At 37.7% G+C, this 25,825-nt stretch overlaps 1 protein-coding gene across 1 annotated transcript; it reads right to left on the reverse strand.

Moving 5' to 3' along the window:
• Nucleotides 1-8,424: 8,424 nt before the first annotated feature.
• Nucleotides 8,425-25,429, reverse strand: LOC139131308 (uncharacterized). The gene is made up of 6 exons (XM_070697319.1): nucleotides 25,106-25,429; nucleotides 22,232-22,334; nucleotides 15,832-15,958; nucleotides 12,287-12,476; nucleotides 11,327-11,504; nucleotides 8,425-10,211 (listed from the first exon to the last, which is right to left on the reverse strand). The coding sequence occupies exons 4-6, from the start codon at nucleotides 12,377-12,379 to the stop codon at nucleotides 10,093-10,095; spliced, it is 390 nt and encodes a 129-aa protein (XP_070553420.1). The 5' UTR covers nucleotides 12,380-12,476; nucleotides 15,832-15,958; nucleotides 22,232-22,334; nucleotides 25,106-25,429; the 3' UTR covers nucleotides 8,425-10,092.
• Nucleotides 25,430-25,825: the final 396 nt, after the last annotated feature.

Consider the following 25,825-nt stretch of genomic DNA (forward strand, 5'->3'; position numbering starts at 1 on the left):
ACAGAAGATGCAAGTGAGTATCGTCTTTGAAATGCTGGATAGAATTAATTTTACTTTCTGTCTAGTAAAGTTAAGCAAGATGGCGGAGACATGTTATCTCGAAGTTCTACATTATGTTCATGGAACTAGTTCAAAGGGTAACTCCGCTCCCATGGATCTACCATTATTTAAAACAGACGAGCAAATACTGCAACGGGAAGTGTCCTGCGCACAGCAACGACTCATCCTCTGTGTCGATGGTAACCATCTTCCCGACAAAATTCAAGTCAATACTGAATTGTTCACTCACTGAAAGTTTGTAATTCAGTCAACAACCAATATGCTTGTTCTGTTATTCGAGAATTGATTCCATCGGGGTATCCTTATGAGTTCAAAAGACGCAGTACAAAAAGTCATGTTTTGTTCCTTTTAAAAATAGTATATTCTACTGTTGAACAACACACGACGAAACTCTAATAATCTTCATATCTTTTATTTGTATTCAGCGACTAATATTCCAACCTTAGCACGTAAGTATGAATAGTGATATGCATCGCACATATTTTTTACTTTACATTGCCTCGGAAGGGTAGTGCTAGCATGTCAAAAATGCTTATGTTTGTTGTTATCGTTGTTACTCCTGCTGTTGCTATCTCTTGGCAAATGAAAAAGCTTCTCTCGTTTACGCATGTCTGATATTTTTAAGACCACTCTAGCGTTTGATTGTGACGATTCTGTAATCGATGTTCCATCGGACGGTGAACTTCGCAAATGTTCGGCAAGGAACGAGTCGGTAAAAGTATTGGTGTCCTCAACAAATTACTCTGCCACAGGGAAGATTCGATAGTCAATGTTCTATACTGTGATGCAGTTAAAGGTATACAGGTACTTGTATTCTAAATATGCCCATATATGGTCAAAGGGGCGTTCCTTGGTATTCAAAATGCCCATGTGAGGGCGCTGTTTTTACAAAGTGGCCACCTGCTTAAAATCTGTAATTAGTCAGATTTTCTTTTTCCATGGTAACTGGGGAAAATTCGAACAGGTGACAGTATACGTTTAATTGATTTTGTTCAAAATACAATAATAATCATACAGCAGATAGCGTCACGTATGCAGGTGACGAGAAATCTAACTGTACTTCTCCTGCTTTGCAAACGAAAACATAAAGAGACTTTATTTTACCTCCTTTGTTGGAGTAAGATGTTACCTTCCAAGTGGGCTAGTGGCCGTTGGATCTTCACATTGTTCAAACTTCTCAAAAGTGTTTCAATATTACAAATTACTCATAAAAAACAAGTGTATTTATTATGTATGAGGTATGACCATATCCAACTTTACTGTCGAAACAAAGACAAATACATCATATTACAGGGGCGATAGAGTACGTCATTTTGTATTGCAGCGTGCGAGTACCCGGTCCCCATTAATAACGTAGCACAGGACAAGACGGCATCTCAGAGCTCTGACAAGCCGAAGAAAGATGCGGTGGCAGCGTTAGCCGTGGACGGGAATAAGGACAGTGACTTGAAGGCTGGAAAATCATGCTCCTGGACGGACAAGGAATTTCAACCATGGTGGAAGGTCGATCTGGGAAGCTCCCATGACATCTATGAGGTGGTCATTACCAACAGACAAGATTGCTGCAGTAAGTATTGAGCAGTTTCAGTCAAATACTATCTATCCATCCATCCATCCATCCGTCCATCCATCAATCCATCCGTCCGTCCATCCGTCGTCCATCCATCCATCCATCTGTCCATCCATCCATCCATCCATCCATCCATCCATCCATCCATCCATCCATCCATCCATCCATCCTTCCATCCATCCGTCCATCTATCCATCAATCCATCCATCCATCCATCCATCCATCCATCCATCCATCCATCCATCCATCCATCCATCCATCCATCCATCCATCCATCCATCCATCCATCCATCTATCTATCTATCTATCTATCTATCTATCTATCTATCTATCTATCTATCTATCTATCTATCTATCTATCTATCTATCTATCTATCTATCTATCTATCTATCTATCTATCTATCTATCTATCTATCTATCTATCTATCTATCTATCTATCTATCTATCTATCTATCTATCTATCTATCTATCTATCTATCTATCTATCTATCTATCTATCATCCATTCGACTATCCATCCCATCATCTCCAATCTATTTATGAAACAATGACCAAAATTTGTTCTATCTACATCATCTGAAGAGTGAATATCAGTCCAACCTGTGACAGTAATCTCTAGTCTCGATTAACTAATGTTTTAGCTCATCGCATTAAGAACGCCCAGATCCGCGTCGGCGACAGCGAGAATTTTGAGGACAACCCAGTGTGTGGGATGATGGTGCTGGGTAAGATGTCCAGGGAGGAGACTATTAAGATCAGATGTGGCTGTGAAGTGCCAATGCCGGGTCGTTATGTCAGTATTCAACTCATCGACAAGGAACAGATGTTGACACTGTGTGAAGTGGAAGTGATGGCTGGTTAGACACAGGAGAAGAAATTAAAACTGCTTGATTATTCATTTAGTCTACTCGCTTGATTTTGATTGGAAGATTCGTCTTCTTCCTTGCTATGGTAAAGAAACACTCTGACAGAACGTCAACGCGACCATGAACGGAGCAGGAATTACGTTGTCGTTGATGTATTTCACTACTTTGACATTCAATGAGACTTATCAGTATGGAACTTGATGCTTTCAATGATCAAAACGATATAATTTCTTTATAGCACATTCTTTTATGGGAAATAAATAGCTTTCTTGTCACAAATTCTGTGTGTTCACTATCGTCGGCCTTGTCGCCAAGATTCTCAGTTACACTTTCATCATAACAGATCTCATGCGAATTTAAGTCTATGAATGCAAAATTTACTCTTGAAATTTTGAAAGAATACTAAATTTTCCGATACAAATTCTGCGCGCAGGAGTACTAGCATCACATCTATATGCTGGTCTAATGACGTCATCAGTTCCTGTAATCTCATTACGGCATTAAATTGCTGATCTATTGCCTCTGACCTTGTGACGCCATTAGCGGATTTTAGTGACACCTGCACGACTGCACTTTTTGAGTTTTAGTTCTCCCTTACGAATGATATTTGCCATGGGATAAACAATTAAACTTTGGGAGTGGTAGTCAAGTGATGATATGCACAGCTTTTTCACACTCCGCTATTCAGCATATGGCAGTTTAGTTACAAATCATGTCAATATTTTAGCGAGGATGCAGTTTCTTTCACAAACCTCTGTTCTGGAGATTTTTTTCTCCTTTTGGCCACTCGTCCTCAGACAGTTGTCGACCCCTTAGCCTAGCCAGGCCAGCCAGGCTGCCCGGGTCTGCCTGCGACCGTATCAGTTGAGTAGCATTCGTTTTTGCTTCAATGGTGATACATCATTTTTGTCCAGAATTACCTTCCATTCGACACAAACTTTCAAAACATCGTTCTCTGTTCGCGTAGTATTCCCAGCAAGTGCATTCACGGCGAATTCATAAAAGTCCTGGAAACAGAAAGATGTGTTTAAGGTAGTTCGTGCCTCGAAAGTGAAAGACTTAAACTTTTGCTCAAACTTTCCCTTAGGAATATTTCAACCATAATTCTCTTTCAAATCAAGAATAAAAATCGGGGGTCACCGTGCAAATTTTGGCACTAGGGAAACAAATAACTCAAGATTTGCCGATATTTAAAATTCAAAATGGCCACCATCACTGAGTAAACTGTATGGAGAAAAATAAACTTTTCGAATTTCGAAAAACTAAACCAGGGAAAAGTATTCTTACACCAAGAACTTTAAAATGAACCCCCACAAGTGGTATATCAGAAAAGAAATACAAAAGGTTGAGGGTCCAAATTTGTGTCCCCGAGGCGCGTTCTACCACGGCAGAAATCTCTCTATCATGCATCGACCTATACGATAGTGACGATACCGATGTCAAAACGTAACTGTAGCTGTATGAACATTTAAACACACCAAATACTCACGTTGTATGTTACTCACTATGGCATCAAAGCAGGTCCAATAATCAGTATCATTCACGTTAAAGAAAATATTTACTATGAGAAACAAAGAGAAGCTGACGATATCAATGGGGATTGAATCACGGTTCAGTGGTGGGTACCAGGTGTTCGGTTTATTGGTGGGTACCAGGTGTTCGGTTTAGTGTTGGGTACCAGGTGTTCGGAATGGGTACAAAGCGGACCCTGCTACAGCGCCACATCAATCAAGGTCAAGGTTGACCCAAAGTGACAAATGTTTTGTGTAATTCTTCAAAACCATCATATTATGTCGTAAGTCAAGGCCAGGAAGGCTGTCAGTCATTATCAGAGAAAGCGATTTGTCATTTTTTGGTATCATTTTATAATATCCTTATTTACCGTAGAACTTCTTAAATGATCTAACGTGTCTACTTTCTGAGAGTCCCTGTCTCGCTAGCTTTTGTGCTAATGAGCGTTGTCTTATTCGAAAGCATTCGTATGAGTTCCATGATGTACCGTATGTCAGGGTACATACATACATACATACATACATACATACATACATACATACATGCATGCATGCATGCATGCATGTATGTATGTATGTATGTATGTATGTATGTATGTATGTATGTATGTATGTGTATGTGTATGTGTGTGTGTGTGCGTGCGTGCGTGCGTGCGTGCATGTATGTATGTATGTATGTATGTATGTATGTATGTATGTATGTATGTATGTATGTATGTATGTATGTATGTATGTATGTATGTATGTATGTGTGTATGTGTGTGTGTGTGTGTGTGTGTGTGTGTGTGTGTGCGTGCGTGCATGCATGCATGCATGCATGCATGTTATGTATGTATGTATGTTTGTATGTGTGTGTGTGTGTGTGTGTGTGCGTGCGTGCATGCGTGCGTGCATGCATGCATGCATGCATGCATGCATGTATGTATGTATGTATGTATGTATGTATGTATGTATGTATGTATGTATGCATGCATGCATGTATGTATGTATGTATGTATGTATGTATGTATGTACGTGTATTTCTTCATCGATCAATCTATCTATCTATCTATCATCTATCTATCTATCTATCTATCTATCTATCTATCTATCTATCTATCTATCTATCTATCTATCTATCTATCTATCTTTTTCTTTTCTTTCTATCTATCCCCTAATCATACTTCATCAGTATAATATTATCTGTGGATTCATCAAACCAACCTGCCATTGCATCAATTTTGCAGAAGGTGACCAAGCATCTGCTCTCACTTTCAATATACATTATCAAACACCGTTAATCCTTGACAATAATCGGGAGTCTCTTTTGACTTCTGCAGGTGGTCGTATCAAGAACGCCCAGATCCGCGTCGGCGACAGCGAGAATTTTGAGGACAACCCGGTCTGCGGGATGATGATATTCGGTAAGATGTCCAGGGATATACCTATTACAATCAGGTGTGGCTGTGAAGTGCCAATGCCGGGTCGTTATGTCAGTATTCAACTCATCGACAAGGAACAGCAGCTGACACTGTGTGAAGTAGAAGTGATGGCCGGTTAGACACGGCAGAACCAATTAAAACTGCTTGATTATTCATTAAGTCTACTCGCTTGATGTTATTTAAGATGCATGTGCCTTGGTGGTAAAGAAATTCTGAAAACAGAATTTGAACTTGACATTAAGAGAAATAGAAAACGCTTTGTTGTGGATATATATTTCATTATTTTGAATTATAAATAACACTTTGATAAGGATTGGTCAGATAGTCAAAATGTTTCACTTTCTTGGCGGAACTTCAATACATCCTCTTTCATGGTAAATAAACAGCTTACATATCATGTCATTTATCCATAGTCTGCTCTGTTCACGTGTTGCTGAGTCTGTTCCATGACAGCAGAAACTGCATTTTGCATACCATCAAAATTTAAAATGAAATCGTATAATTTATAATAGCTATGGCGGCCACGTGGTAGAATGAATAAAACGACGAGGTTGAAAATTCACAAGACTACGTCCCAAACAAACAACAGGCAGACAGACAGACACTCATTATTGACGCAAACATTATAACGAAAACAACAACAACAACAACAACAAATCCCAAAATAAAGAAACATGCAGTCGACAACCGAGTGGAATTGTGGTTTAAGGATGGCATGTAGCCTCGAATTTCTCATTTTGATATATGATGGCCGCACCGCACTGTCACATCTGTCAAACTCCTCTGACCTGGTGACATCACAGAGTTATATATCACTTCGCAACAATTTGCAATATGGTTGCTCTATTCTTGGGAACTGTGGATCTCTTCGTTTGAATAAATACCCACAAAATTGACGTTTTTGCAGCAGGATATTTTCAGAAATTCGCTACGCGGTAGTTCGACGAATTACTGGTACTATCAGTCAACTTTTTACCATACTTCGTCAGATACTGCAAAATGTGTGCGTTTCTGCATTCAATATTGTTTTCCACGTATAAATGTGACGTGAATGCACCCAGGGCACACTTTTTCGGATACTGAAGTTTTAAACAGCACTTTTCTGGTCATCTACTTGTGTTTTATTTCATAACTTTTCTCTGCCCGTCTTCTTTTTGTGAAAATTTAAAATGTCAGACTCCAAACAAGGTATTCTTTCAATTCAATAATCGTCAATCGTTTAGGATATGCGTTTCCTTTGAATCAAAATTGGCCCTGATTTAGGCTTGATTGTGAAGGATAAAGATAAAACTTCTTTGACGGCAGTTTAATACTTTTAGGCGTACTATCTTAATGAATAATAAACATATGTTTGTGGGAATATGCAAGTGTTGGAATATATATGTGCAGATGATAATTCATTCTGTGCGTTGTCACTCAAAAATTAATGTTCCCTCCGTAGAGTCTCCACCTCCAACAATGCACCTCTGTTCAAGCATATTTATCTTCTAACATTCCAGTCTACAATATATTTCAAACCTAAAGTGCAAGATTTCTGATTCTGGGTATAGTCAGTAGGCTACAGCTAAGCTATCAGTAAGAACGCATATCTGCATTGACTATTTCAACCCACTGACTTTTAAAGGGAAGCGGTCGTCGGAACTGCGCATGTGCAACTTTCTTGTTTACAAACAATGTATTTCATGTTCTATATGTAGATGCATCAAGTCAAAATAGCTGCAACATTTAAATTTTACAATGTACATTAAGACCAACATGTTTCAACTTTCATCAATCGCCAACGCAGCTTGGATATACAATGTTTATATTGGTCGTAGGGGTCCCTAGCTACCTTTGAGCGCCGTTCTGACGACCTCCGCCCTTTAAGGTAGAAAATGTGATGACAGGAATCGACCTTTACTCTTCAATTCTTAGTTTGACTGTCCCCTTTTAAAAGGTATAATGGGCATCGGGGACAGGTATTCGGGCTCTCAAAATTGTCAAATACCTAAATTTGTTCTATCAGTGGTTGTTGCTCATTTTCAAGCTTTTGGAGGACGCAGAGTTTTTGTCGTATATTTTTGTGAAAAACGAAATCGTACAGGGATGGCAGCCATTTTGAATTTCACACATCGGTAACTGTTAGGTAATTTGTTTCTCTAGTATCACAATTTGAACGGTGACTCCATTTTCTACAAAGAGATAACGCTGATAAAAATTTGGCTCTTTAAGAGCTAAATGTTTAGAACACGATTGGAACTAATTTGGAATAATTGGATTTTCATATTTTTCAAATTTCTCAAAAGTGTTAGGTGCCGTATAGCTGAATGTTGCAATATCGCAAATTACGGTACTCATTAAAACAAGTGTGTAACTTAAAAAGAAAAGCAAATGAGATTACATTTGCGGATTATATCGACACTACTTCACCATCCAATTATCCCAAATTAGTTCCAATCGTGTTTTAAGGGGAGGGAATGTGACAAATATCCGTAAGACTAGAAACTTGTACATCTGCTGCAAGAATGGTGATATTTTATAAAAGTGTTGTTCATCTTGAACAGGCATGATCTCCGCTGAATTGAAACACCATAATTGACTGAAAAAGATATTTAATATAGCTTTTTTTGGCCAACTTCCGTTGAAGTCGTCGTTACTCTTCATTGTCAGTGATGGCCACCTTTTCTTAGAGCTCACAATGTGAAGAATTTCTTGTACTGGTACATGATTGAGAGCACTGCTTCAAGTTTCAATTCTATTATTGCAAAACATGAAAGTATCAAACAAGCCTTGCATACACTACGCATGGACAGCATGTTCCATAAGCACAGAGGGTTTTCAGATTTACATTGCCCCCTCTCATTTCCCTAAATAGGGTCTATCTGTGCCAACAGAAAACAAAACAGGACCAAACCATTGTGGCGACGCCATGACAGAGTTAAATGAAACAACAAACTCACATTAATATGATTAAAATTTGGAGATTTTAATACTACCTGTACGTACAAAATACAAAATTATATATTATACTACCTGTACGTACAAAATACAAAATTATATATTCTACGGAAATGCAAAAAAACCCCCCAAAAACCAAGTATGCACCACACATGGATAAAGCAAAAACAAACTGAAGAGACAAAATCGTCTGTTCAGAAACTGTATGGTATCAGTCAACAATGCCATTGCTACATGATGGTAACATAAAATATTGTATGGAAAAACAAGTACTCGGACATTATCAAGACCCCTACTGACCTTTTCACATGAACATTTTTTGTTGGTTTGACGCAACCAAATTTATGTCAAACTCAATAACAGCGATGCATCCATGTACAGTTTGCTTACTGATTTCTTTCTTTTTTTGTCTTTGTATAACAATTTAACCTATTTAAGAAACATTAAATGTTCAGTGAAAGATAAAGAAAATTGCTACATTATGAGGTCACGCTTGGTATGTGAAAATGCCCATCTGGCTGGTATCATTTCACATTTACTTCCAGTTCCTAAGCAAAGAAGACTTTTATTTTGGACATGCATTTTTTTTCACACCAAGTACATTGTACGCATGGTATGGACATCTCCATACTTCTTGAAATGTATGCTATACAAATATGCAAATTTTGCTACAATTTGAAGCAGCCTGACCAAGGTAACCAAAAGGAACCTGCATACTAAATTTAAAAGCAATCAGACCAGCAGTTTCAGAAAAGAAGTAAAATGTCAACGGATGATAAACAGACAGACAACAAATGGATGGACTGACGATGACCGACTATGAGCCTATCTGATAAGCTCCATGTAGCTGACAGCGGAGCTAAAAAGGTAACAGATGGTATGTATATGAGTTCAGGAAGTGCTAATAGCATACAAGTCATAAAGGTATAGATTACACAGTGTACACACGTACAATATTTATATGCTACATTTGTAAACCCACAACAAAGAATGGTATTTCTCACTCATATCACAAATATAACCAATTTTACATCAAATTAATCTCATTGACAAATCCCAGTAAATGGAAACAAATTCATCTTATTGACCAATCCTGCTAAATGACAATAAGCACTAATTTACATATGAATCAGTGGTGGCTTGAAAAGAAAGCATCTGAATTATGCTACAAACACTCAATTTTTGACGACAATACTCTTGAAGTGCCTTTGTTTTCTTATACCTAAAATAAAAACACCACTGTGATGCCCGGTGTTTGAAATAAAATTCTCTCACTTGGTATGTATTTTTTTATATTTTGAAAAAACAATTTTGATACAAAATTGTAGCACTATGTGTACTTTTACTTGGCTTGCAATTAATCATGAATGCTTTTAAAAATTTCTAAGAACTGTGACAATCATTGTCATCATCTGATTGCATATAAATCATCATGAGAGTATTATATATAGCAAGCATAGGGATAATTTGCGTTGGTGAGACTTTTTAGACTCAAGAAATCCTAATTTTTTTTGGCTAGTCTAAAGCCATAATGTTGACTAATATTTGACGTCTGTGGAGAAAATTCAATTTTCATATCCACGGCCTTCTGTTAAACTTTGGGTATACACACTACAGTGTGGGAATTTCTGTTGTGCCCAGGTTTGTTTGTTTGTCTTCTCTGGTACTGTTTTCTCCACATTCTGACAGTTTTTCAAAGCCTTGTATCCAAATGCTTGTTCACAGATTACTTTTTATTGACGACTGATATCAGAGATGCGATATGTTGACAAACAATTTCTGGCCATGATATTTGTAATCTGTGCCCGCCTTTTTCAAACCACACCACTCTTTGCAGTTTTGTACCTGAAATAAATTTGACAAAATTGATGAAATTGTGCAAATGTAAAATCCAAATCTAGTCATTTATAGGTCATTTACAAACAACTGATTTTGTAAAATGGATGAAATTCATGTATGTTATTTAGGATGCAATCAAAATTTCAGAACTGGACAGATTTTTGTGTGGCTTATATGAGAAATACACATTCATGACTCTACAGGTCATTACAAGGTACGAAGCTTGCTGTCAAAATTAAATATCGTAAAAATCAGGTTATTGATCATTTCTTTACTTTTTAAAATTAGCAGTGGATGATTCTTCTGGGGCAAGCAGCTGTAACTTTTGATGATTTTTTTCCAGTATTTTTTGTTCTGTATGTCAATTGCAAATTCTTGTTCTACTTCTGAAGCATGTTGAAACACAGACTGCTTTGCTGGCCAAAGCAGCTTCCATATGTGTAAAATGAGCTATTATTGTTTACATTTGACTCATAGTCTGGACCGAATTCCCTAGTCAACAATAACAATGCAGTCTGTACACGTACTGCCTGAGCTGACAAGCTAACTACAGTGCATCACAACATCCTTTGAGAAGTAAAACAAGAAATTATGGTTGACATTAAATATAATAATGGAGAAAAAAAATCATGAAAAAGTAAGAACTTTTCTAGCTCAAACAATACCTACATGATATAGAGAGATCTCTCATTTTATCAAATTGTTACAGCTCATGTGACATTGCTCCATAGTTTTGTGGAAATGAAACATATCAGAATCATACACAAAAAGTGAGTGGTATACTGTTGCCGGGTGTGATTTATTGCTATTATATCATAACAGTGTATTGAAATTCTGGTGTGGAACGTCATAAACAGATTTTTGCTCAAGCTGAGAGCTAACGCGTATATCAGCCATGGTATATCGCTAATATACCACGGTTCTTTTCGCGTCTTGACCAATCAGATCGCAGTATTTGCACCATCAATATACTGGTATGATATAATATATATTTTATCATATTTATATATATTATAACACATTATATGTATATTGTTGTAATTAACATTATTCATATTATTGCTCATTTTCAATTGCAAATACCAATCTTGAAAAAGGGCAACTCATTATGCCACTCTTACCTGGGAATGTTTCTGAGCATTCACCATTTCTATCATATCTGACTGTATCATCAGCATTTAAATTAAACAACTCCATATTTTCTATTGCACGTTCTTTCTCAACAGCAAAGTCGTCCTCTGCATGCAACATGAGGAATGGCAGCTGTCTTTTGGCTATCGACAGGTAATCTTCTTTGCACTGCAAGACAGGGAGTATACGGTCACAGGCACTGAGACATGATACGCGCCTCGGGAAAAGATATTCAGACTCAAAGTTTTACAATAATTTTCTGATCTATCACTTGACAATGTGTGGGCTCATTTTGAAGCTCTTGGAGTAAATTAAATTTTCGTTGTCTTATTTTTGTGAAAGTTGGAATTTTTTTCTTCCTGTAGAGTTAACACAAGGATGGTGGCCATTTTGAATATAGAATATTGGTGGCCATTTTGAATATAGAATATCAGTAAGTTTAAGGTAATTTGATTCTCCGGTACCAAATTTTGCAAGGTGACCCCTGATTTTATATTCCTTGAGTTTGAAAGAGAATGGTTGAAAGTTTCTTGAGAAAAGTTTTTCAGCAAAAGTTTAAATCTTTCACTTTTGAGCGCTGTACTACCATAATCAAACATATTAGGACAAAATAATTTACACAGAGAAGCTAGCAAATTTGCAAGGTTTGAGCAACGGTACTTGAAGAAGGTCCTTCTGAATGGAGTACACATCACAATGACAGAGATATTTCAAGACAGCTAAGTCATATTTTTGGACGACTCTTTGTTGTTCTACAAATTGATGAAGGTTACCATACATATTGCAGTGTACCGGTAACACTTGAATTTATAAGCTGAGCTTTCAATATGCCACACTCCATCCGAACGAACCCCTTCTCCAGGGACACTATAAAGAATTTTTTCCGATTTATAAAAAAGAGTGGTTCAAAAATCTGTTGTTTTGCCAATAATTTTCCCTTCTGGACTTACCTGTTCAAAATTGAGTTGTGCGGCTTCAAATACACTGTACATCTTGGATTTCTGTGTTTTTGCTCTGAGATCCACCAAGCGAAAGACTGGCATGAACAACAGTGTCACAAGCCAGCCAATTATTGGGATACTCAGTGTCCGGTAGAACAAATTTCCAAGAAATTTTATGAGATAGACCGGCCTCACCAAACTGAAAAGTTAAGAAAGTAAAGTGGTTTTGAAACAAAGCTGTTACTTCAGAAGAATTTTCAATACATTTTCAGATTTCTTTTGAGAAACAATGTCTTCCTGAACTTATTTGGTGTTCAACTTGTTAACGCGTACTGTCCAGTGTTATTGTTGACAATGGAATTTTTTTGGACTAGAATTCATTTGTCAATATTCTAACATTGCTTCTTTCACACTGTGTATCATGTTTGTAGGGATAATCATAGCTTGCATTAAAGGCACATGAGCTGCAACATTTGGTATTATTTTCATTATTACATATTTAGGTTAAAATCACTTCATGTTCTTACTCAGAGATGTTTATTCAAGTATAATTATCAACTCAGTAGGACTGCATGGGTAGGTTTCAGTAAGACAAATAATAAACGGGTGCTGCACCTGAATATGGCTGCCTCCACACAGCAACATGATAAACAGCATAAATGGTGCATGTACACATTTGAATCTTTACAAATACAACATGGTGCAACCCACTGAAAAGACTTGAAAGAGATTCACTCCACTTCGACAAAAGTTCTCCGTTTTTCACATAATATGGCAAGATTTTGAAAATGTGTTAACTCCACAGAGCACAGTTGGAACTAATTTGGGTTAATTGGATGGTGAAGCAATGCCGGTTTAATCTGCAAATGAAAGCTCATCTGCTTTACTTTTTCAGTTATACACATGTCTTTACGAGTTATTTGTAATATTGCAATATTCAGCTGTAGGGCACCTAACACTTTTTGAGAAATTTGAACAATATGAAGATCCAATTATCCTTAATTAGTTCCAATCGTGTTGTGAGAAAAATCAAATTTTTGACTTTTGAAAAACAAAGACAGTGAAAAATTTTCTTACTCCAAGAGCTGTAAAATGAGCCTCATACATGGTAAATAAGAAAATATTTGTAAAAGTTTGAGTCTAAACATCTGTCACTGAGGTGCAGTTTGCCTCTTTGTGGAGAAGAATAGTACAAGGCAAAGAAAACAAAAATATTTCTAGTTTTCTGGAACAAAAATCATGAAAATATCGTCAAAAGTTACGACCAGTTAGTGACATAGACTAGGCCTAGGATGTTTTACAGCACAAGTTGTTGAAACATTAAAATATCGTAAGATTTGCTTGCTTGGTATGTCAGCTAGAGTATCTCAGTCTATTGACATATGCACTCAGTGAGATTATCAGTGAGATTGTCACTGTGTGAAGTAGTCTATGATTTATCGGTTTACATTTCTATGACATTAGAGATTGTGAATGTGTATGACGGATACATACATCTTATAACCAATGGGATTTTATCTCCAGACATGCCGTGGCTTGACCCAATGCATGTCCAAATACTTGGCATGAAGTACTATATGACAACACAAACACAAGTATCGGTATACACATAGTGTTACGGTTGGCAAGTCATCCAATGTACAGAAATCTCCTCATTTATCAAGAAAAGAATGTTCAAGCACAATAATACTTAACTTGGAATTATATTTGACGACTGCCGTTACACTACAACGATACACAATATCAATATACATTCCAAATTCTTGGCAAAACCACTGAAATGAGGTTAAAGAAAGTAATCTCCTTCTTTGGATTTTTTTGGTAGAGCATCAAAAGCGACAAGCAAAATTTTGTTTACGAATCATACCAAATAATTTGATGACAATACACGCTGAGTAAATACATGTCATGAGAGAGAAACTTTCATTCCGACTAAGTGTTTTGTGCAGTTCTTCTGATAAAAGTTACAAAAAAGGACTTCTGTGGTATGGGTTGATGTTTTCCCTGTTGAAATTCATTGACTGTTTCATTCTTATTTGAAAAATGTTGCCTAGCATTTTGATATGAGGGCATTCAGACACCAATAGAGGGCGCCACACTCCTGTAACCTTATATTGGAAGAACTATCGCTTTTGACTAGATGAGTTTCATGACGCATTTTAAAGAATTGTCTGATGACACTGAGAGAGTAGTAATCATCAAGGAGACTGTTATCACATTAAACTACAAAAATGGCAAGTTGCCAATCTTATATGATACAGTTGTTGTAATTTTTAAGTTGTCTCTATTGGACTCCTACAAATCATCATTGCTGGAAAAGAGACCGAATAAAAGTTTTCAGAAATAAAATTATGAAAAAATGCAGAAATACTATACAGGACTTAAATATAATTTCAAAATCATCAAAGCAGATGCAGTGGAACAACTTATTCATTTTAGCCCTCCCAAGAAATTACAGAAAATTTGTAGAGATTTGCCATACATTTTATGGTTTATCTTTACAGAAAACTACCCTTGCAAAGATTATCCCTTTATAATAATGGTGGTTGAAAAGACGCCCGGTTGTTATTCTTGTTTGGAAAAAAATAATACACTTATAAGTAATGTGTTCATTTGAAAAGTCTTTGAAATCTTCAAATTTTCTTCGCTCATTTGTTTGTATGTAAGCATTCCTGCAATGTGCTAGAAATGTTTATCTTAGTAATCTCTGGTTTTGAAATACAGGCTCACTTTTGTACCATTATTTCACTGTAGGACGCACCTTGGGGACAGATATTCCGACTCTCAGGTTTTACAATTCTTTTGATCTATCACTTGTGGGAATCATTTTAAAGCTTTTGGTGTCAGACAAATTTTCACCGTCTTAGTTTTTCGAAAATCATAGTTTAATTTCTCCATAGTGTTAACACAAAGATGGCCGCCATTTTGAATTTCAAATATTGGTAAATCGAAGGTACTTTGTTTCAATGGCGCCAATATTTTCACAGTGACTCCCGATTTTTATTCTTGATTTGAGAGAGAATGGTTGAAAGAGTCCCTACGAAAATTTTGAGCAAAAGCTTAAATCTTTCACTTTTGAGGCACATAGTACCTTACACCACCATTAACGTCTGTTGTACTTTCCATTGTCATTGTGGTGCTGTAACTAAAACACTCTTCTCTCCTCATCACTAAATCATGTCAAAGTGTATGTTGTTCAGTTTGTCAACAAAGCCTGTATGAGTGTACCGTCCAATATTACTTTTCGCATTTGAAAATTTAGCTCCATACTAGCATTCCTTTGTCAACAATATCACTACTTATTGTACATAGAGTGTAAAGTTGGTGAGGTAATGCTGTATTAAAAGATAATTTTGGAGATGGTTATGAAATATCCATTTTGAGCAGCATTGTATTTCAACATGCTTTGGACAAGAAAATTTAACTGGGTTTTCAAACAAAAGTTGTGGTACTACCGGTATAAGAAATTGTCCTTTGCATGTTTTGGCATGGTTTACCCCGGTACAGTAAAATATTGGGATAACGGCAAATTAAGACATTAAATTTGTAAATACCTGTAGGGCTTTCCTCCTGGCACAGAGAGGAATGTCAAAGATTTGACAATCGGATGAAACTCCTTATCTGCAACCACACGTGCTACTACATGGCCTCCAGAAGAGAAACCAACCAAGAGATTCCACGCTGTAAGAAATAACCGTTGGTCCATGAGAAATTACTTCTGAAGATTACTGATGGTTAGTCACTTGTGTAAAAGTGACTCAAAGATCACTCAGGGTTGTAAGAGTTAAGGTAGAATATGCCTCAGGGACAGATGGTCGGAAAGTTATTTAAGTAATTTATCCTATAGAGTTATGACAGATTATGGCAGCCATTTTTATAAAGTTGAGATAATTTGCTCTATCAATCATGATCCAAACATTTTCATATTGATTCCTGGCTAGAATGACCATTTACTGGGAAGTAAAGTTACTGGTCATATACTGAAGACGGAGCCAGCCAGCATTGTTGAAACTTTCATTCGACAAATTCACAGGGGATATCTGCCCCAAACTTTCAATAATCTGAGTCAATACATGTACAAACTTGACCGCTAAAAAAATGCTTGTCCAAGATCCACATCATAACATGATTTTGAATTTAAAAATAGCGTCAATGACACTGTAGCTCCCATCCTGGACTATTTAGTGTTTGTTCTCTGGTCAGATATTTGAACATGTGTGAAAGGGATAAAGTGCATGAAGTGAAAATACTTAAATGAAATGTACTGGAGACAGTGAAATATGTTTAATGTAATTATTCAGAATATAAAATGGAAAAAATACAGAATTAGATATATCGAATACTCCCTTACCGAAAATTATTTCTACTGCAAATTTGCCGTAAGTTTGCTGCAAATATGCAGCAAGCATATAGCTTGCAGGAAGGAGTTGCAGAAGTTTGCAGGTAGATGTGACCCTCCTGCAAACCCATAAGTCAGTTTGCAGCAAATTTGCGGTAAACGACTAAGTTGCTGCAAATTGCGGCAAACCAGATTATTGCTGCAAATATGCAGCAACACATGATTGACATATTTCCCACTATTTCATTACCAGGGAGTACACACTACACACTGAGTACTGTTGCACTTCGTGACCAGTCATGTGTAAGCAACATAAAATTGATCTTTCATTTATTTCTATGTTCCTTTATTTCATAACAGACAATCCACTTTTAAATTATAATAACTGGTAATGCTAGATAATGGACAGCTTCAGTTAAGCTGGTGAAAGCATTGCATGGATATAAGAGTGCATACTGTAGTGACATGATGTAATAAAAGTGCCCTTTGACAATCTGGTTGGGTAAATTATGGTTGGATCGAAAACTGAATTTTTAGGGAAACAAATTTTGAAACAGGGACTTGTCTGTCTTGCAAGTTACACCCTGTATTTTCTGCGAATGATACCAAAATGCAAACAGTTTCGAACGAAATGTGCGTTTGATGATGGTCTGTAAGGACACGTCGTAGACTTTTGTTACTGCAAATCTGTACAGTAATGTTTCCGCTACTACCTCCAAGCAGAGTAGTGGCTGTGCTCCAAGCTATTCATCCCATCAATATAGTACATGTATACGGTACGTACAATGCACTGCAGCTTACAGTCTGTCCCATCGATGCCGCTGACAAAATCTCGCCTTCTGATAACATAGGTCGAGGTAAAAGGCTTTTGTCCATGTTTTCAGCGTTAGAGTTGTATTGCCGAGCACAAATTTGAGATTTAGGATTACACTCCATCCCGAGTCGCTGTACGAAAATTCAAAGCGCCGCTTCACCAACGTCCAACACGTCCTGTGTATCAGCTGCGAGCAGCCGACATGTTTACACTCTCCGGTCACGGTTCATCAAGGTCAGTTCGCGCATTGATATTGATTCTTCGTGCTGAAAGAATTTTTACTCTCTTTTTAGTCTTTCTATGATAAAAATAACCATTTTCATTAAACTAATAAATTAAATGCTATATTAAGTATGAAATATAACGGATTGGTGCAGATGTAGAGTCAATTCCAGCATTTAAAAACGGGACTACATTATCAATCGCGTAATGATTTATAGATCGCACTTCCGTTATCGTCATGAGGCTTGATCGGCGCGAAGTTAGATTTTAGTACCATCGGCCAGTGTCGGCTGTGTACTTGTGAGCAGGGAGTTTTCTAGTGGACAATTTCGTGATCTTTCTATGGAATCGCCAGCCAAATGATATCACATAGTTGCAAAAACGTGTATACAGTACCAGGGACAGGCGGAGTTCTAAATTTGTGAACGCGAGTGGCAGTAAAGATGCCGACTATATTTTCTGAGTACGGTATTTACACACAGCACGGAGAGACCTGCAACCGGGAATCGTCCAGCGTCTGCGAGCCGTTCAGAATGTAAGTCAATGTACCGTTCGTCTGTACATCGATCGCTATAATTATGTTCTGTAATCGTTGTATTGCAATCTTTACCTAAAGATAAATTTTTGTTGAGTACTGATTCATACTGAATTCACTTTCGTTTCACAACAGTTACTTACAGTAAGTGCTGAGATTTTGCAGATTGTCGCCGTTGTGTATGTAAACAACATACGGCGAGTTGTCCGCTGTCGGACATTTTAATCATTATTAATTTAATTTCGATCATGAATATTTATGCATTTTCTGCTTCAATTTTTCAACTTGATTTTGTCTCATTTTCAAATAATTATCGATTTCTTTCATGAAATTTACAATGTTTGGTCAAACGGTAAAGACTTTAACACTTCCCTGAACGATTTATATTTTCAGAATCCATTGCTGGTACACTAAAGGGACAAGAAATTCAGAGAACAGAAAGCCAAATCGCAGCCTTTGACAGTAATGTAAATGTTACATGAAACTTCTCAAGTCAAAAGAAAACCTTGACATGATCATGACACTTATGTGGCATGAAATGAACATGGCATATAAAATAAATTGTACCACAATTGAATTTAACCTTTTTTTCTCTGTCATCTTTTTGTTTCTAATAACTTTATTTGCGCTGACCATTGTTTCTCGTGAAACTGGTATTTCAGAGTTAAGTTGGATAAATAATATTTATATATTGGCCGACTGTGGACAGCACAAGATGTGTTTTATCCAACTAAACTCTGAAATACCAGTTTCAAGAGAAACAATGGTCAGCGCAAATAAAATAATTTGCTGTATGGAGTTTGCGGCAAATTTTCAGTAACATTCAAATTAATTTGCCGCAAGTTTGCTGCAAGGATTGTGCTGCAAATTTGCTGCAAAGAGTTTGCAGCAACGTTGCGGCAGGGAGTTTGCTGCATATTTGCAGCAAGTTCACAAGAAACCTAATTTGCATCTGAAAAATGAACCACCCGCATATTTGCGGCAAATAGTTTGCTGCAAATTTACTGCAAAGCTTGCGGCAAATTTGCAGTAACAGTTTGCGGGAGGCCTAAAATTTCGGTAAGGGCTGTGATACAACCATTAACTCAACAAGTCATTTACAATGACATAGTCCCCACTTGTAATAGGAGTATTAGTCTTGATGGGGCAGGAAAATGTGGTCATTAAGAAGTATCACTGGAGTGTATATGTTGAGATCTATGGGCACATAGGTCTATGTCGTTGTTCCCAATTTGAAACACATGAGGCATGTCTAAGTTATGGTTCTAAATCAGGAAAAAAGATCAGACCTCTAGCAGTATTGGCCAGCCAAGAAATACATATGCGCATTATAAATGAGGTACACGATGTGACATCTTAAGGTTAATATCCTATCAAAATTGGAGGGTATAGAACTTGTGGTTACTGAAATATGCATATATATGTATAATCAAGGTCAAAGGTCATCGAGGTCACATGACATTTTGAAAAAAAAAATTATATGCTAATCAATCCCTATATGCCAAAAAATCAGATCTCTAGCTCTATTCGCTTGCCCAGAATTAGATGTGTACATAATTAATGAGGTAAAGCGTGTGTTGTCATAAGGTCTCCCATCCTACTAAATACAAAGGACATAGCACTTGTGGTTACTTATTTATTGACATAAACATATACTTTAGGTAAAGGTCATCGAGGTCACATGAGATTTGGTCAAAAAATTTCTCTCCTATAGTTATCCCTATATACCAAAAATCAGACATCCAGCTCTATTGGCTCGCTCAGAATGAGATATGCGCATAATTATGAGGTACAGTATGTGGCGTCATAAGGTGTCCAATCATACCAAACATGAAGGGTGTAGCACTTGTGGTTACCGAGTTATGGAAAAATATGTATATTTGAGGTCAAAGGTCACCGAGGTCACGTGACATTTTGTCAAAAAAATTGTTTTGCTAAGTTATTCCTATATACCAAAAATCAGACCTCTAGCACTATTGGCTCGGTCAAAATTTGATATGTGCATAATTAATGAGGTACAATATGTGGCGTCATAAGCTGTCCCATCATACCATACATGAAGGGTGTAGCACTTGTGGTTATTGAGTTATTGACAAATATGTATATTTGAGGTCAAAGGTCACCGAGGTCACATGACATTTTGTCAAAAAAATTGTATTGCTAAGTTATCCCTATATACCAAAAATCAGACCTCCAGCTCTATTGGCTAGCTCAGAATGAGATATGCGCATAATTATTGAGTACAGTATGTTGCGTCATAAGGTGTCCCATCATACCATACATGAAGGCTGTAGCACTTGTGGTTACTGAGTTATGGACAAATATGTATATTTGAGGTCAAAGGTCACCAAGGTCATGTGACATTTTGTCAAAAAAATTGTTTTGCTAAGTTATCCCTATATACCAAAAATCAGACCTCTAGCTCTATTGGCTCGCTCAAAATTAGATATGTGCATAATTAATGAGGTACAATATGTGGCGTCATAAGCTGTCCCATCATACCATATATGAAGGGTGGTAGCACTTGTGGTTACTGAGTTATGGACAAATATGTATATTTGAGATCAAAGGTCATCAAGGTCACATGACATTTTGTCAAAATATCCGAGATATATGCGTGAAAGGATGGACTCACGGATGGACGAACAGACGGACATGACCCAATCTATAAGCTCACTGGACTTCATCCGTGGGGACTAAAAATTGTGTCACTGCATCCTTTTTGCAATATGAATACGATGAGAAACTAAATTTTTTATTTTTCGTGGCCTTATACATGGGAGTCTATGGAGATCTGCCTTATACATGGGAGTCTATGGACGTGTAAACTAAAAATATGCAAATTTCACCACGATTTGCCCAAATTTGGGAAAGGTCACTCCTATGCACTTCCATACCAAGTTTCAAATCAATCGGACTTGTGGTTTCAGAGCAGGAGATTTTTTGACCAAAAATGGGAGAAAATTACAAAAAAATTCATGAAAAATAGCAAGTCCAAGATACTGACCCAAGATGTGCACAATCATTTCATGTCAGCCCAAAGTACTTACATGCTAATTTTTCATGTAATCTGCTCAGTGGTTATTGAGTTTTTTCAATTTTGACTGTTTTTACATTTTTCACTTAATTTGCATATTTTTGGCAATGACAACTTCATTTGAACAAAATCTCATCTACAGCCCATCATCCATGTACACACCAAATATCAAGATGAAATGTACAGCGGTTTTGGAGTTTTTGATGTTGACGGACAGACATACAGACATACAGACATACAGACATTTCCCTAGCCTATAAGAATAGCTTCCATTGCCATATATGCATATGGCTATGGGAGCTAAAAATTACTTTGCTGTAAACCATCACACTTTACTTTGAAACTAATATTGACTATGGTGCATAACTCAGATACTTGGCCAAAGGATCAGTATACAGCAATCTTTAAGTGTTTCTATTGATGCTATGATAACTAGGCGGCCAACCTACCATTCTGAACACACCCCCATACATACACACAAACAATATTTACAGACCCCTTCATAAAACTTTCACCCATTGTCCTCGTAGACAGATCCAGACACCAAGAAAAGTCACTGATCCTATACTGTAGTGGTTCACACCTTGACCCACCCCTTAAAACTAACAGTCTTCCATTATCTTTAATCAAGTGTCAATCTTTTCATGGCATCCCTAAGTACCCAGTTTTTGAACTTTGTTGAGATTTGGCTCAAGCAAATAGTCTGTATCAATGTGCTGTCACAGCTAAATTGACATACTGACTGGAGATAATCTTAATGAAAGAAAGACATGTACACAAGTAAAAAGTGAGTTGACAACTGAAAAAAAACCATGCCAAAACACGCTTCAGGAGAGCAAAATCTGCTCAGGTTGCAGATGTACAGAAAAGAAAACCAACTAAAAATGTTCAAAAATTCAAACTCCAGGCAGTTAAAACTTCATGTCACTGACCTGCCCCAGTACGACCAAGCACATAAAGTTTTGGGATAATGTATCTATACAACTTGTACACACCTCAATGATTACCTGTTAATGTCAATTGCTTTGATGAAAGCTTTTACAATCTCTGCTTTATGGGCGCTGGAAAAATTGTAGATGGCCTTCTTATCAATTTCAGTATACCCCATTCCTGAAATAAAATAAATAAATAAATAAATAAATAAATAAATAACTACAAATGCATGTCAGGAACAAGTCACCAACAGAGTGGACTACTATCACCAACAATTGATTGACTGATTGATTGATTGATTGATTGATTGAGAGAGAGAGAGAGAGGAGAGAGAGAGAGAGAGAGAGAGAGAGAGAAGCACTCATGGGAGGTAAAAACACTTGTGAGAAAGCGGAGGATAAAAATTGCAACCGTACAGTGAACTTTATTAGTCCCCGCGGACGAAGTCCGGCGGGGACTTATAGATTGGGTCCCGTCTGTGCGTCCGTCCGTCCGTCCGTCCGTCCGTCCGTCCGTCCGTCCGTCCGTCCGTCCGTCATCAACAGTTTCTCAGACACTGCCAAACCAATTTCGTTCAAACTTGGCACAAAGGCATAGCACTATGACCTACAGATGCACGTCGATTTATTTTGTGATACGATCGAATTTGGCCGCGAGGCGGCCATTTTGTTGCGATTTTTCATGTCTTTGGACCATAACTCAGACATCCTTGAGCAGATTATGTTCAAACTTGGCACAAAGGCATAACACTATGGCTTTCATATCCATGTCAAATAATTTTGCGATATAATCCAATATGGGCGCGAGGCGGCCATTTTGTTGGATCGATTTTTCATGTCTTTGGACCATAACTCAGACATCCTTGAACAGATTCTGTTCAAACTTGGCACAAAGGCATAACACTATGGCCTACATGTGCATGTCAAATTAGTTTGCGATACGATCCAATATGGCCGCGAGGCGGCCATTTTGTTTGCGATTTTTCGTGTCTTTGAACCATAACTCAAACATCCTCGAACTGATTCTGTTCAAACTTGGCACAAAGGCATAACACTATGGCCTACACATGCATGTCAAATTATATTGCGATACGATCCAATATGGGCGTGAGGCGGCCATTTTGTTGCGATTTTCATGTCTATGGACCATAACTCAGACATTCTTGAACCGATTCTGTTCAAATTTGGCACAAAAGCAAAACAGTATGCCCTTCATATGAACACCAATTTATTTGTGAAATGATCCAATATGGCTGACAGGTGGCCATTTTTTGCGATTTTTTCATGTCTTTGAACCGTAACTCAAACATCCTTGAACCGATTTTGTTCAAACTTGGCACAAAGGCTAAGCACGTACTATGGCATGCATATGCATGTATCAATTAACCTTGCGATAGGATCCAATATGGCTGCAGAACAGTGTTCCCGCTAAGGCTTATTTGCGCGCCAATTGCGCAGTGTCTCCGACTGCTCTCGCAGTGAAATTTCATGTTTTGCGCAACTTTAGTCTCAGTCATTTCGATCGGTAGTTTTGGAAACGATAACTCGGGGTGAAATGTGCGATCTCGGCGTAGATTTTACTTCCGCGTTTCGGGTTTAGCGCCCGTTGGTGGCGCAGTTGCCACCAACGTTCATTGTACGTTGTGACGTACCTCAGTAAATTAGCATATACATGAACGGACGCAGCTGTGAGACAATAATCCGACGTATCTCAACACAGTCCCGGAGGGACCGTGATCTCAAGTTGCGCACCCTCTTGAAACCTCAGAGGGAACACTGCTGCAGAACTGCCATTTTGTTGGAATTTTGCATGTCTTTGAAGCATAATTCAAAGGTCATTACACCCATTTTGTCCAAACTTGGCACAAAGATCAAGCACTATGGCATACATGTCAATTTACTTCGTGACATGTTCCAATATGGCTGCCAGATTGTAAATTTTTTTCCAATATCTCTGCCCGATGGTCTTTTTTGGATTTTTTCATGTCTTTGGGTTTAATAATCATATGCAAATATCCTTAACCAATGTTGTTGAGACTTGGTACAAAGATAAAGTACTATGGCATACATATGCATGTCTACTAATTTTGTGCTATGATCCATATGGTCAAGAGACAGCCTTTGATTTCAATTTTGGTGTGATTTTTTTATGTCTTTGAAACATAAACATAGGTCACTGTCCCTCGATGGACTGATTTTGTTCAAACGTGATACGAAGATAAAATACTATGGCTGCATTCTTGTGCACATTAAATTGTTTTCATTATATGATCCGAAATGGCTGATGGCTGATTACAACAACATACCCAATCCCATAGCATTTCGAAAATTCCACCAAACCATGTGTATAGTATGTGCCGTCATGACACTAGAGGCAGTGAGGGCATCGTTATGTGTGATGTAATCAAAAGTTCCTTCAGTGGTCATTACCGGCAGAGATGAGTCATTTATTGAACGTTCCTCAGATTACTTTATTATGCAAGTCACAGGCCTGATGCACCCGTTGCATCAATGTCATTCCACAGCTACCTTGACCACAGCTACCTAGACACCAAAGATTATAACAAAATGGACAAGCGGGGACTGTGTCATCAACGATGACTGTTTTGTGTTGGGGAGGCCCCACCTCCCCAACACAAGGGGAGTTGGGGGCTACGAAACTGGAGCAATTCGTCCGCAAGCACTCAGCTTGGCAAGGGTACTTAGCAAACTACTGGCTTGGAAGTGAACATTAAAGAGTTCCCAAGATCGCAAGTGGGGTTATAGAAGTCACCTGTTAATTTAGGATATTAATAGCTGTGGAAACGCAGTGGCGCGGTAGTGTCGTCTATGCGGGTCATCAAAAGGTCAACCCAGCCACGGCTAGAACATTTGATGACCCTCATAGACGCACGCTACCCCGCCACAGATAGCTGCGTTTCCACAGCTAGGATACTTGCTGCTACCAACCTGGAAAATTTGGCATCACCATCCTAAAACCACTTTCGGTTAACGGGTGAAACATTTTTCTGAACGTGCGGTAAGTGGCCGGCGAGCCATGAACCAAAACGATCACCGGGCCATCTTGTGGTCCTATGTCAGCATACGCTACGGAAAAACTTGTTCCCAGAACTTCTATGTCCACGAACTTCAGATCTGTGTCCGCTCCGAGTTCCATCGCGTCTTCTCAATGAAATTCAAAGGGTTTCCTCTCATGTGACATACTGCTTGGTCACGCCTGCACACACACAGCATGACTTTAGGCACATCACGTGGCTGGTACCGCTGCGGTTCAAGGATGTAAACAATAGTGCGAAATTTGCAGCACATCGTTCAACTTCATTAAAATACAGAAAGTACCTGCTCCAGCGGGTCATTTATAATAATTTATTGTCAAAGTTTACGATCGGATTTAAATATGACGATTTTCTTACTCAAGATAAAATTATTTTATCGTTGTATAAAATTGTGCATATTTATAGCCTACTGGCCAGAAGACGAACATACAGTTTGTAAAAAGTTCGCCATGTTGCTGACGTTAAGGACTGACTCAAAGGGCAACTCTGCTGCTGTTCTGAATTGATAGCTTGAATAAAACCAAGCTTATATGATTATACCAACTTTGATGTTGACAGATAACGGTGTAAGAAAATTGACAAACAGAATGCCGTTGAGATTGAAATGTCACAT

Source organism: Ptychodera flava, chromosome 1 (genome assembly GCF_041260155.1).
Source record: "Ptychodera flava strain L36383 chromosome 1, AS_Pfla_20210202, whole genome shotgun sequence".
Lineage (NCBI taxonomy): Eukaryota > Metazoa > Hemichordata > Enteropneusta > Ptychoderidae > Ptychodera > Ptychodera flava.